The 12,536-nt window shown below is 39.2% G+C and overlaps 1 protein-coding gene across 5 annotated transcripts; it reads left to right on the plus strand.

The window, feature by feature from the left end:
* Positions 1 to 1,433: 1,433 nt before the first annotated feature.
* Positions 1,434 to 12,146, plus strand: srek1 (splicing regulatory glutamine/lysine-rich protein 1). 5 transcript variants are annotated; one of them, XM_039615526.1, is made up of 12 exons: positions 1,866 to 2,000; positions 2,689 to 3,217; positions 3,671 to 3,800; positions 4,187 to 4,302; positions 5,839 to 5,985; positions 6,435 to 6,613; positions 6,698 to 6,828; positions 6,915 to 7,026; positions 7,111 to 7,218; positions 7,595 to 7,678; positions 7,813 to 7,927; positions 9,475 to 12,146. In XM_039615526.1, exons 3-12 carry the CDS (start codon positions 3,770 to 3,772, stop codon positions 9,625 to 9,627), a joined length of 1,176 nt encoding a protein of 391 aa, XP_039471460.1. In that variant the 5' UTR covers positions 1,866 to 2,000; positions 2,689 to 3,217; positions 3,671 to 3,769; the 3' UTR covers positions 9,628 to 12,146. The 5 variants fall into 5 exon arrangements, with proteins under 5 accessions (XP_031583128.1, XP_031583129.1, XP_039471458.1 ...); XM_031727268.2 differs by lacking the exons at positions 2,689 to 3,217; positions 3,671 to 3,800 and adding an exon at positions 1,434 to 1,694 and having other exon boundaries at positions 1,867 to 2,000; XM_031727269.2 differs by lacking the exons at positions 2,689 to 3,217; positions 3,671 to 3,800 and adding an exon at positions 1,434 to 1,694 and having other exon boundaries at positions 1,867 to 2,000; positions 7,607 to 7,678.
* Positions 12,147 to 12,536: the final 390 nt, after the last annotated feature.

Raw genomic sequence — 12,536 nt, forward strand, 5'->3', positions numbered from 1 at the left:
TCCTTTCATCTGATTGGCCAATGTCATGTCAATCACAAATTTAACTATCCAATCAGAGAACAGATGGGTTTGGCTGTCGGAGGGGGGCTTTTTTGAACTGCAGGTGGGGGATCTCTATATAAATATCCGATAGAAGCTAGGTCCCCTAACTTTCAGTAGCTGTTGAAAGTACAGTTGTGGTATATCAGTGGTTAGAAATACCATTATTACTTTAGGATTAGTTTAACACAAAGTCAGGGCTGACCCGGGAGCATTGCTGTGAGTCACAGTGCGCAGCATAAAGGTCCTTTCACATCAGACGCAGCATGTGCTGCTAATGCTTACTGCTAACTAATAGCCAAGGATCCAGAATTTGTTGTGCTGGCTGCTGAGCTCTGTGGGTTTTTACAGCAGCTCTACCTGTACTAGATGCACCTGCTCCTTGTTGTTTCCATCTCTGACTTTATGTCCTCTACAAGAGTTGTTTTTTTTTGTTTGTTTTTTTTTGCTGGTTCTTCAAATGTTGAATAAAAACATGTATGGCTAATTCATAACGAAGAAAGCTTTGTAACTATGCCCACTAGTGAAGACTGTCATTTCCACAACACTGCCCCCCGCCCCCGAGGTCCGCAGCGCTGTTGAAAAGGCTCTGGAGGTCCCTGTATTAAGCACATAAACCTGTGACAGAAAAATCACCAAACTCGGACCACCAGAGACTGTTTTCCTTCCTGGTGATGAAGGAAAACGCTGGGCTGGCATGTAAAAGGGCATTTATTCCCTTCAAGGACCTGAAGATCCATAAAGCACCCCTCCAATAGCCAAACCCATCTGTTCTCTGATTGGATAGTTAAATTTGTGATTGACATGACATTGGCCAATCAGATGAAAGGAAGAAAAATAGGGTCAAAATTCGTACTTGTAACTTGAAAGTTGAGTGCAGAGATTCACACGTATTTTTTGGCTAAGTCCACACACAAATTCTTTTTACACATACAAATCTTTTTTACACACGCACAAATTCATTTTACACATACAAATCCTGATTTACAAGTACAAAACTGATTTACAGGTACAAAATATTTATGACCACAGTTTGAGTCCATACACATGCAGAGGGTTGGTGTGACAGAAAAGGATGCTAGGAACAGGTTGTGAAGGAGGCAGGTGATCCACTGTGGCGACCCCTTAAGGAAGCATCCAGAAGAAGAAAAAGATAAATAACTAACTAATGTGGACACGTACATTAGAATTTGTTGGCTGTATTAAGTGAATGTCATAGTCTCATGTTACCAAAGTGTTCTGACAGAATTTTTTTTTCTGGTTTGATATCGATCATGAGCGATATGGTTGACGGCCAACGAATCATTTTAAACGGATTAAATGCAGTGTACTATACAATGCACCAGGGGGCGGTAGCGGACCTCAAAGCTTACTGTTCACTCCCGTTACGAATAAAGAGGAAGAACCCCTGTCGCTCCGCCTCCTTGGATGCTCTGTGTATTTAACACAGTAGGGTAACTGAAAAATAAAAATAATTTTAATTTTAAAAAACCGTTATTTATTGCGTCGGGTTTAGTAGTTTGCACAATGAGCGGGATACCGGGGACACCCGTCGTCCAGATAACCAACCTGTCCTCGGCCGTGAGCAGCGAGCAGATGCGCACTCTCTTCGGTTTCCTGGGAGACATCGAGGAGTTGCGGCTCTACCCGCCCGAGTAAGAGTAGTCTGCCTCTGCATGGCTAGTCAAGCAACTCTGCGGACCTGCGGCCTTGTCGCGGTTCTTATATTATAAACTAAAAAGTCCCAGGTGAAACAAAATGAAATGACTAACCCGCGTTTCCACGCTTCTTTCTCCCCTTTCTTTTCCTTTCCCCCCTTTTTTACAGCAACGCCCCCCTCTCTTTCTCGTCCAAAGTGTGCTACATAAAGTACCGAGACCCCTCCAGTGTTGGTGTGGCGCAACATCTCACTAATACTGTGTTTATTGACAGAGCTTTGATAGTAGTACCATGTGCGGAAGGTGAGTGCAGGCCTTTACGTTTAAAGAAACAACCTTGACTTTGTTATGACCTCCTTCCCCTGAATTCAGTTGTTTGTTGTTGTGGTTGAATTCTGGGTTAATTTTTTTGTAATTATGATTATTTTAATTTATTTTTTAACCCACATGAAAAATTGTCGAGTTGTGCCACTGGTTAGTTCCTTTTTTTTTAACTGTTTGTGTACAATTATTTGGTACAGGTTAGGGGTTGTATCACCTCAGGATTTAAAAAAAGAAAAGAAAAAGCTAGCTTATTTCCCATAGCACCCAGCTAGGGTCTCTTGTTTGGTGTAACAAAATGTTTTCCACACAGGCCATTAAAGCTAGGTTGAATGTTTTTGAAGCTGAATCCACACTATAAACACTGGACTGCCTGCAGAAAATAGTTTGCATATTTTAAATACTGTTTGATGGAAATTACACAATAACTCACCCTTTTTCTCTCTTCATTAAAAAACATAGATATATATTTTTATTTGTTTTTGTTTCGGTGCTTCTTTTCATTAAATCTCCCTCCCTCTTTGGTGCCACTGTTGTTCCTTGTGTACAGTCAAAATGATATCACCTCTGACTTGATGCTTTTTGTCCACGTGACTTGGTGCTGGATGGCTACTGAGTTTATTAATTTGGTTTTGTATGTTTTTTCTGTGTGATTATGTGTGCATATCAGATGACTAGAGTGGCCCAGCTGTTACACTACTACACTAGCCTGAGTCAGGCATTGTTTTCCAAGCCACTATCCCCGATCGGGCCAACGCAGCCTTCAAGGGGGGAATGTGACCAGGAGAATAGCCCGCTGAACCTTCCAAGATGGACACCTTGTCTCTTTTTATTTATTTTTTTTATTTTTTTTTTTTTTCCTTTTTAATTTTTTTTTTTCTTTTGGTTTGTTTCCTTTCATACTTTCCCATGTTGTCCACTCTCTACTGTCTCTATCCAGAATACTACAATATTGCTTATCTCTAGCGTTGTGTTTATATTTGTTATTTTGGTTTGTTGTTTTGATTATTGTCCAACCCCCCCACCCCCCTCTCTCTTTCCGCTACAGCTGCAGCTTGTGTGTGATTGAGTTCTGTCCAGGTTGCTACGGCATACCGATGGGGATGTGTGTCACACATGGGATGCTAGGAGGATCCCTAACACTTTACTCTCTCGTCCACTACGCCTCCTTGTAGTGAGGGGCTAGTCTTTGTGAAAAAGTGAGAGTCGGCAGTGAAAACTTTACTTCATCGGAGCATAAAATTCTTCAAGCTATAAGTGCACTTCACATCTGTAATGCAAGTGTGTTGTAAAAGGCAGCAGTTAGGGCTTTTTCCTCATATTCCTGCTCTACGACTCTAATGTAGATGTTTAGTATTTAGCAGTGAGTCGAACGCATTAATGCTTTGTGACATTAATGCTCCTATTTTTCCCCTTCTAACATTAGAAGGGGAAATCTGTCATTTTTATGCTCAGTGCCACCAGCTATGATGTGATAAACTTGTAGCTGTTTTTTTTATTAACTTCTGCAGCAAGGAAGCAGATTAGAATCCAGAGAGGAAAAAAAAGAAAATTCAAATTAGTTGTTTTTCATAGCTAAGTTTTGGCTAACCTTTCCTACAGTTCTTAAAATTGTTGTTCTTTTCTGTATCTGATGTTCTGTGTGCTATTAGTGATGCAGCCATTGGGGTTGTCTTGTGTTGCACACCTTTCCAACACTGCGAAACGATCGCCCCCTCCCCCCACGGAAAAGCGTCCATGCTTGATATCGTATGGTTCATGACCAATATGTTTCCAGTACAGGTGACCCATACATCAAAGTGTTGACTCATTCTCTGCATTGTTTTTTTTTCTCCTTTCTTCCTTTCTTTATGTTTTTTGAAAAGAGACCAAGGACAAAATAAGTTTTCTTTTTGTTTTTGAAAAAGTAAGGATTTTCATTGAGAATAATTCAGATTCACTGAGAGAAATGTTTTTTTTCTTTCTTTGTTTTATTTTCTTAATAAAAGCAAAGTAAGGATGCTCGGTCTCCAGCATATCATGAGTAGACAGTAGAAGATTTGTAGGCTGTATGGGAAGTGTATGCTCTCTTTCTCTCTAGAGTACAGTGGGCTAATTGTGCAGACATAGAGGAGACAAAGAGGAGAGTTTTTCTATTGCCTTCACTAATATCTGCTGTTGTCCTGCAGGGAAAATCCCAGAAGAGGCCAAGGCTTTGTCACTTTTGGCACCTGCCACTCCAGTACCCAGTCTGATTCCTGGTGGGGGATTGCTGCCAATTCCTACTCCAGCTCCACTTCAGAATGTAAGTCTGGCCACTGTCATAATTCTTGTCTGCCTGTTATTCATGCAAGTAAATCATAATAGGCGCATTCGGTTTTGATTTGTGGTCTACTGGTGAAGCATCCATTTTCCTTATTACACAATAGCAGTCATTAAATTGCAAGAAGCCAGAATTTTGATCGAGATTAACACTAGAACCACTAGGAAGGGTCATTTTGACCCCATCCTACAACAACAGCAGAAAGGACAAAGATGTCAAAGTTGTTTATTTTCATCTAATTTTAACTAAAATTGGACAAAACAAGTATTTAAGATTGTTTAATGGTTGTTATTAGTTTATAAATGATTTAGATCATTTCATTACAGATTGTGAAGTTAAAGATGCACTCACTGCAGGTTATTTAGGCTTTCAGGAAAAGCCACAAAAATGTGAGAGGGTTGGGTTTATTTGATTGATTGATTGATCATACTTTATTCATCCCGAGGGAAATTGGGTTAAGGCTGCCAGCCGTGCCTGTGCCGTTTTTTACCAGAGTTGCATTAATTTAAAAATTTCACGAGGTCAGAATGACCCATTCTAGTTTAAATCATGATCATGATTTTACTTCCTGCTGTTGAATAACTATTACCAACTGATGTTTAAAATGTGTGCTTCACCATTAGAGCACAAAGCAAAAACAAATCAGGCACTCTAAATGATACGTCATGATACTTCCCCGCAGTGCCGAGTAGAAGAGCTTGTCTCCTGAAGCAGATCATCATGTGCTGTTTAGAAATACTTTGGCTTTAGTGGAAGTGTCGTTACTTAAGAACAAATCGCATGCAAACAGTCCTGTAAAGTCGCCTGAACTGCAAACTGAAAACGCACCACAAACTGCAGGATAAAGAATGCATGAATTAAAGAAAACAGCGCTGTGGTTGCTAACGTGGATCACCTGCCGTCAGATGTCCATAAAAGCGAGCCTGTACATGGGTGCGATGGTGTAGCTAACAAAGTTGCATTGAAATCGCCAATTTGATGTCATTCTGTGTGGTCAAAGATGTGTGAACTAAACATCGTAGAGTCACCGACGGTTTAAGAAAGTGGTAAATGCAACAATATTGGACGTGTGGATAACGGCTCTTTGGTCCAAAGTGTCAAAACCTTTGCAAAAGTGTTAGTGTGATGATGATCTCAAGGCTGCAGAGTACTTTGCTGCAAGTTTTAGTCACGTCCTCCGTGTAGGAAACAGTTAATGGAGTTATTTTGTTTAAAGGTGTTTCTAGGTGATACACTTAGGTCATGCTAACAAACACCTTATGTTGTTTGCAAAGGTTAACTAACAGGAATTGTAGCAGTCGTTGATTTTGGTACTTTTATACTGTTATTGTATTTTATTTGTGTTTTGGGGAAGAAATTTTATTTTGCTGCAGATATTTGTACATTAGCAGAAATGTGGCACAGCACGGATGTAAAAGCAGCTTTACGTTTACATGACAGTATAATAAAATGATCATTCCTTTCACCATAATGGTGCAGTACTAAAATAACCCGTGTCTTTGTTTCACACACCTGCAGCTGAACCTTCCCTTAGTGAATCGACTTTCAGCCAATCTCGACCCCACGGCGTCAGTACTCGCTCAGCCGCCGCTCATGGGAAATGTGGATCCCTCAAAAATTGATGAGATCAGGAGGACAGTGTATGTTGGCAACTTGAACTCACAGGTAACATAAAAGTCTTCATATATTTAAAGGCCATGTGACCTCATCCTACAGGCTCATGATAATATTATTACTTACTTGTTTGGGTTTGGCTTGTATCACCTTCACCATATTGAGGAAACTATAAGCTCAGTTGTAAAATTCTGGCCAATACTGTTGTTTTAAACATCTGTGAAACCATCTGTAAATTGATGACATGTACAGCCCCAGTTCTAAAAAAGTTGGTTCGCTGTGTAAATTGTAAATAAAAACAGAATGCAATGATGAGTGCATATATCAGAAGGTAAAGCAGAGAAAATAAAAATTAAGAGAAAGATGTGACAAAATTTGAGAGCATTGACAACAGTTTTTACCAATTAAACTGCCCAATTCTAGGGTCAGCAGCTTTTAAAAAGCTTTATATTTTGGGGCTTGTATGTTTCTTTAAACTGAGTTGATCTTTCTTTCCGCAGACCACCACTGCAGAGCAGCTGTTGGAATTCTTTAAACAGGTGGGAGACGTGAAGTTTGTCCGAATGGCCGGAGATGAGACCCAGCCAACTCGTTTTGCCTTTGTAGAGTTTGTTGAGCAAGAGTCTGTTGCCAGAGCCCTCACATTAAATGGAGTCATGTTTGGAGACAGACCGCTGAAGTATGTATTTAGTTAAAATTGTAAAATGGGAAAATGCGTAAAATAACGTCATTTTAAGAGCCGGTTAATACTTTTGTCTTTCAGGGTTAATCATTCCAATAACGCTATTGTGAAACCCCCAGAGCTGACGCCTCAGGCTGCTGCTAAAGAGTTAGAAAATGTGATGAAGAGGGTGCGTGAAGCACAGTCTACCATTGCTGCTGCCATTGAACCTGGTATGATATTCGTCCTGCATGAAGACTTGATTAAAGTTGCTGAAGTAATTGTCGTGTACTCAGACTACTGCTTGTTCCTCTCACAGAAACAAAGAAGCGTTCCTCCAGCCGGTCTCAAAGGTCACGGCGGTCACATTCACGCTCACGCTCCCGTTCACACTCAAAAGCACGCCGGAAAAGATCCCACTCAAAACACAGGTGACCGGCTTTTTTAACATCGGGGTTTTAGTGTTGTATTGCAATTTAGTTGTTGACACTTTCCCCTTTTGCTTCTGTTTGAAGCAGAACATCACAGAGGTCGTTGCCGGGCGGTGACTCACACAGTTCCCGAAGCAGTCACAGGAGACGCTCTCGCTCCAGAGACAGGAGACGCAGTCGGAGTCGCTCGAGGTATGCAGGACCAACTAGTGAGGCAAAAATCTCAGTGATTTTTTTTTTTTTTTTTTTTTTTTTTCTTCTTCCCAAGAGTCTGAATGTGTTTAGTACACTGTGGCTTTGCTCAACACATGGGACCACCTACAACATACTCCTGGAATATTTCTGGATTATTACATTTAATAATAACATTAATAAAAGAATCTGATCAGCTTCAATAAGAGCTGTGATTCTTGTCTTTGGCAGTAGAGGGCACCAGATTCTTAATCTTCATATCTTCCAAAATTTGCTGCTGTTCGTATGTTATTGTGGTGCAAAAAAGGATGTTGATCGTTTAACTAAAATAAGATGTGTTATTTATAACACATTTATTTTCATGCACTTAATAAAGTGTTGTTTCTAGGGGGCACAAGCGCAGGAGTAAGGATCGGTCAAGAAGCCCTCGAAGGAAAGCCAAATCACCATCACCAAAAAGGTAAATCCAACCATCTCATGCTGCCAAACATTTTTTTATAGGTAGGTTTTCTGTGTTATACGATTGTAGGTTCAGTTATATGTTTGCTTGAAGGTTGGTTCTTACTGTAGATTTGGTCCACTGGCTTCTTTTAGAAGTAAAAGAGAGAAGAAGAGGGAACGCAGCAGGGACCGAAGGGACGGCTCCACGTCCAGAAAAAGGAGCCGCAAAGACGAGGACAGGATAAGGAGCAAAGCCAAGCCAGTGAAGGTATTACAGATTACGCTTCAGTCACAAATCTAATAATTTACAAATAAAGAAGGACTCAGTTGTCTGCGCATTATGTTGCTTATACTTGGAGTTATCTAATTATTCCAGATCCCTAGACCTGGAAGCATTTAATAATACAACTTGCATGCACAAGCTTCGTCTTTCTGGTATGTGATATAGATGGCATCAATCTTTTGCTGTATGGTTTAGTTTTCAGCACACTTTGGTTTGCAGATCATTCTGAAAGTCCCATTCTGAATAGTTTCTACCTCAAAAGTAGTGGCATTGTTGCATGTTGTTCACACCAGCACAAGTGAATGTTTCCATTCGTCTCCAACTTGAGTATCAAACCACACGACTGTCCTACTTCTGAAGTTTACTACATAGATCCCCCAAATGATAGCCAAGAGATAAAAGGTGATTTAGATTTGTGACACTTGAGCCTTTCTCTTGATAACAATCAGAACATTTGTTTGACAAGTAACAGCCAAACAAATGTTCTCCTCAAAAACCACCTTCATTTCTGCAAGATTGTTGTCAGAGACGAGCTGCAGCATCCGTATGGGTTTGTCACGTATTTTGGTTAACAGCTTTGTTACATGAAACAGTCACTGTTAATTTAATATACAGTGAAGCTGGTAAAAATATTTTTTTTTTTAAATGAAAACCTTTTATAAAAATACAATGCATCTTGATTAACATTTCTGCTCTTCCTCCCTTTGACCTATGTGTTCCAAGTAACATCAGAGGTCTTAGCTCTGGTGCTGATTGCTGCAAAGTTACGTAAACCAGATTTAAATCGGTATTCCAGATGATATGCAGGCTGTTACAGGAGTAAAATATTGGTTTTTAGTAAGCAGACATAATAACAAAAAGCACAAGAATCAGAATAGTTTAATGAAATTATTTGTTTACGGGTGCTCCAAGACAATAAGAACAGTAACAGACTGAACTAAATGTAATATATTACAACGTTACAAAATCTAAGAAACAACTCTAATATTTACAAAAAGCTCAATTATAAATATGCAGAATTTTACAGAGATTAAATATATATGATTGACATTTTACTATAAACTGTAAAACATTGTTATTTGTTATTTTCACTGCAGAGCATGTGCAAAAGGGTGTAATTATAGATGGAGTTGTATAGGGAGAGCCACGGGCAGGAATGATTTCCTGTGTCGTTCAGTGGTGCATTTGGGTAAATCAGTCTCTCACTGAGCGCGTTCCTGTGACTGTCCAGCATGTTGTTAAGTGGGTGGGAGGTATTGTCCAACATTGTCCTTACCTTGGACAACATGAGCGGATGCCTCAGCTTAATCCAGATACTAATTGATAATAAAAATTAGTATCAGATTAGGTACATATTTGTACTATCAGCTAAAGTACATGATGTTTACAACTGTCAGTTAAACTCCTGTTTGACAAAGATGGAAGTATCAAATAATTGTTCATGTGCACGGCATATTTTTCCTGCACTTGAGCTTTTTTGTCTTTGAATATTTTTGTTGGTCTAAGTTGATCGTTCATTGTTGCCATTTCAGGCTGAAGTGAGCTATGTCAGAGAAGGAAAGGAAGAAAGTGACAGAGAAGGCTCAGCCACACCGAGTGAGGACATGACGTCATCACCCTGCGCCCAGCATAACGGCAGCTACAAGACTAACCACGAGGAGGAAGCATCTGTGGGTGCAAAGTGACTTCAGCAACACCATGGACACTAATTTTGTTCATCCAGGTATCCTATTGCCCATTGTGTACGTGCGTGAGTGTGTGTGTACATACAGAAACACTGAATGGCCTCTTACACTTTTTTCCTTTCCCATTATTATCCCCTGACTGGTGACACACATGGCTCCTCTAAGTCAGCCTAATCTCACTATCAAACCTTAAGGGCAAGTGAGTGCTCAGCATCATAAAGAAGGCCACACTTTTTCTGCTTAGCTGGTCCACTGACCACTTCTTCTTCTTCTTCTTCTTCTTCTTCTATTATGTCCTTATGGTATAGGTTCTTAAACTTTTGACATCTAGTATAGTAGTCCTGTAATGTCCCCACATTTCCAGCAGAGCATTGCTTTGCTATGAGGTGATCATTATTCACCTTATGTAGGTCTGAGCCCACTGCAGAAGTTTTGAGGGTGCCCAGGAAGGAAGGAAGGTTGGTTACATTCCAGACACACAGATGAGGAATAGAGGTCATACTCGTTTATCCATTCATTTAAAGCTAGATATGTTATTTGTGACTGTCACATACTTACATATTTATTAACTGTAAAGTTCAGTACTTCAAAAAAGTTTTGAAGTACAAATAAGCAGCAACAGTCTGCAGCAGGAGTAAAATGTTTGTCTTAAATTGCTTAGTGAGGAACATTAAGGGTTCGTTACATGCCTGTTCTGTGTGAGAGCCAGAGGGAAAGCAGGGTTCCCAACCATAATCTGAATATTTAAAAAAAAAAAAAAAATATCAGTGTCAGCGTGAAATCCAATCTTAGAGCCTCATCCTGAGTCTTTCTGTCATCACCATGCTAGTGTTGTTAAACAGGACATGGTGAGCAAGGAGGCAATGCAAGTAAGAAACTGAAGGTTACACTCCTAGACAAGAGACTAGTTAATTACAAGGTAAGCCTACCTTAAAGTGGCTAACTCTAATTCTGATCCTAATTTACAAAAATGAACATGAGCACATTGTATTCAGTAAGTCTTAGGACTAGACACTTTTCTCCCACAGACTTGTAACACAGTCTGGCTTGTTTTTCTCATTATTTTTGCTGCACTGGCTGTGGTCACACGATGGCTGTGCGAGCAACTTCCCATATTTTTTTTTTTTTTGCCTTTTCACTAAGTGAAACAATGGCACATTATATATGTAATGCATGTTTCAGGAAGTGGATGAACATAAAGTCCCTTAGAGGAATATTGACTTTAAAATAACATTTCTGCTTATGCTGAAATGCTCATTTGCCCCTTTGTATTTTGGTGAAGGAAAATTTGGGCTGTGATGTCAGTGAAGTGACCTTTAAGTCCCCTTTTTGCACCGTATTTGTTTTATGATCTGGGAACGGTTGCATCCTGCAAACTGCATTTGAATTTTATGGCTTGAAGTGGCGTAGTGACGAGATTAGAGAACGGTATTATCTTATGCTGTGAACAGTGAATTCATTTGGTTGACATGAACACTTTTGTTTTATTTCCTTCTTTTTATTTCATAGCTGTACATCATTGTACATTGCTTTTTCTATTTCTGGTTAGTAGTTGCAACAAGGTCACAAAGTATCATGTCCTGCTATTGTTCTAATACTGTGTGAGGAGAAAAAAAACGTTATTTACTGTTTTATACTGTATATAAATCACATGCCTATACTGTAAAATAATGGTGATGTGCTATAAATGTCTGTCGGCTCATGTTACTGGAGAAAGTGGGGCGATTAAAGTTCTCAGAAACAGTCAAGAAGAGACTGAACAGGAAATATCACAGGTCCACAAACTGCATGTAAGCACATTAGGGCCAAAAAGTGCCTACACTAAGAAAAAATATGGAGACTTGTTTAGGATGCTGAAAACTAATGAGACGTTATATTAAAGTTTTAGCTGTCCTCATTAATTCATTACAGAGTATACTAATAATTAAGTAGACCTAGTTCTTTTTCAGTGTTTTATTTTTCTCAATGTTTACTATTTCAGTTTATTCAGCTGAGTGTTTGCAAGCTGGCCCCGGATTGAGATCTATGTAACTTTTTGTGTGTGTGTGTCCTGTGTTTTGAACATGTTTTTAAAAGGATACTTTATGGCTGTGTGTGGCCAAATTCCTCTTTGCTGGATTTTACAGACCTGATTTTATGATTGCTTGTATTTTGTTGCCCTGTCTTCTGCCTTTTTTTTCTTTTTTTTCTTACTTTGTTTTTACAATTTAAAAAAAAACAAACAAACTTCAGTCTGAAGTGGTCATCTTATGATAAAATGTAGTTTTAAAAAATCCAAGTATTTCAGTATGTGAAGAATTTTATTTTTATAAACATGTATCCACTTCTGAAGGTATATTATGTATAAACATGTTTGACTGTTCAGTCCATGAGGAGAGGTCTGATGCTGGATTTGGGACTCTATGTAAAAGTCTGGTGCCACTGTTTTTGAAGAGCTTTCATGTATAAATCCTCCTCAGTTCAAATCTAACAGTACATCCGTTTCCAAAAACACTCAATAAAAGAGATTTTTCATTGACTAATTTTGTTTGATTTTTTTAATTTGGGCTTTGTGTTGATTGTGGTGCACCACAAGTTCTAGATATGGGCCCAGTTAGATTATTATCTGTGCTTTGAAAGAATGGTAACGATTCATATTCACTCACAGATAACACTTTCACTCATCTGTGTGTGCTATAAATGATCTACCTTTAGAAATCTCTGTTAATTGAACAGTGTCTGACCAAAGTGAACACCTTGAGTTTCAACCATTTGTCTTTTGGCAAACGTCTGACCTCTGCTGTGACATACCCCAACCATTTATTGTGGTTTAGCAAAGGTTGGCATGGTAAACACTAGAATTAGCACTAGCAAGTAACATCTTATGGTTATAGATTGCTAAGCTTTGTTTAGTCTTTCTGCAAAAGGGT

The sequence above is a fragment of the Oreochromis aureus genome, linkage group 7, assembly GCF_013358895.1.
Source record: "Oreochromis aureus strain Israel breed Guangdong linkage group 7, ZZ_aureus, whole genome shotgun sequence".
NCBI lineage: Eukaryota > Metazoa > Chordata > Actinopteri > Cichliformes > Cichlidae > Oreochromis > Oreochromis aureus.

Excerpts from the sequence above, each read along its gene's own strand:
- srek1 (XM_031727268.2), top strand. The coding sequence starts at position 1,567 with ATGAGCGGGATACCGGGGACACCCGTCGTCCAGATAACCAACCTGTCC. Across the intron at positions 1,695-1,866 it reads TTGCGGCTCTACCCGCCCGA|CAACGCCCCCCTCTCTTTCT; the intron begins GTAAGAGTAGTC and ends CCTTTTTTACAG. Across the intron at positions 7,027-7,110 it reads AGATCCCACTCAAAACACAG|CAGAACATCACAGAGGTCGT; the intron begins GTGACCGGCTTT and ends TTCTGTTTGAAG.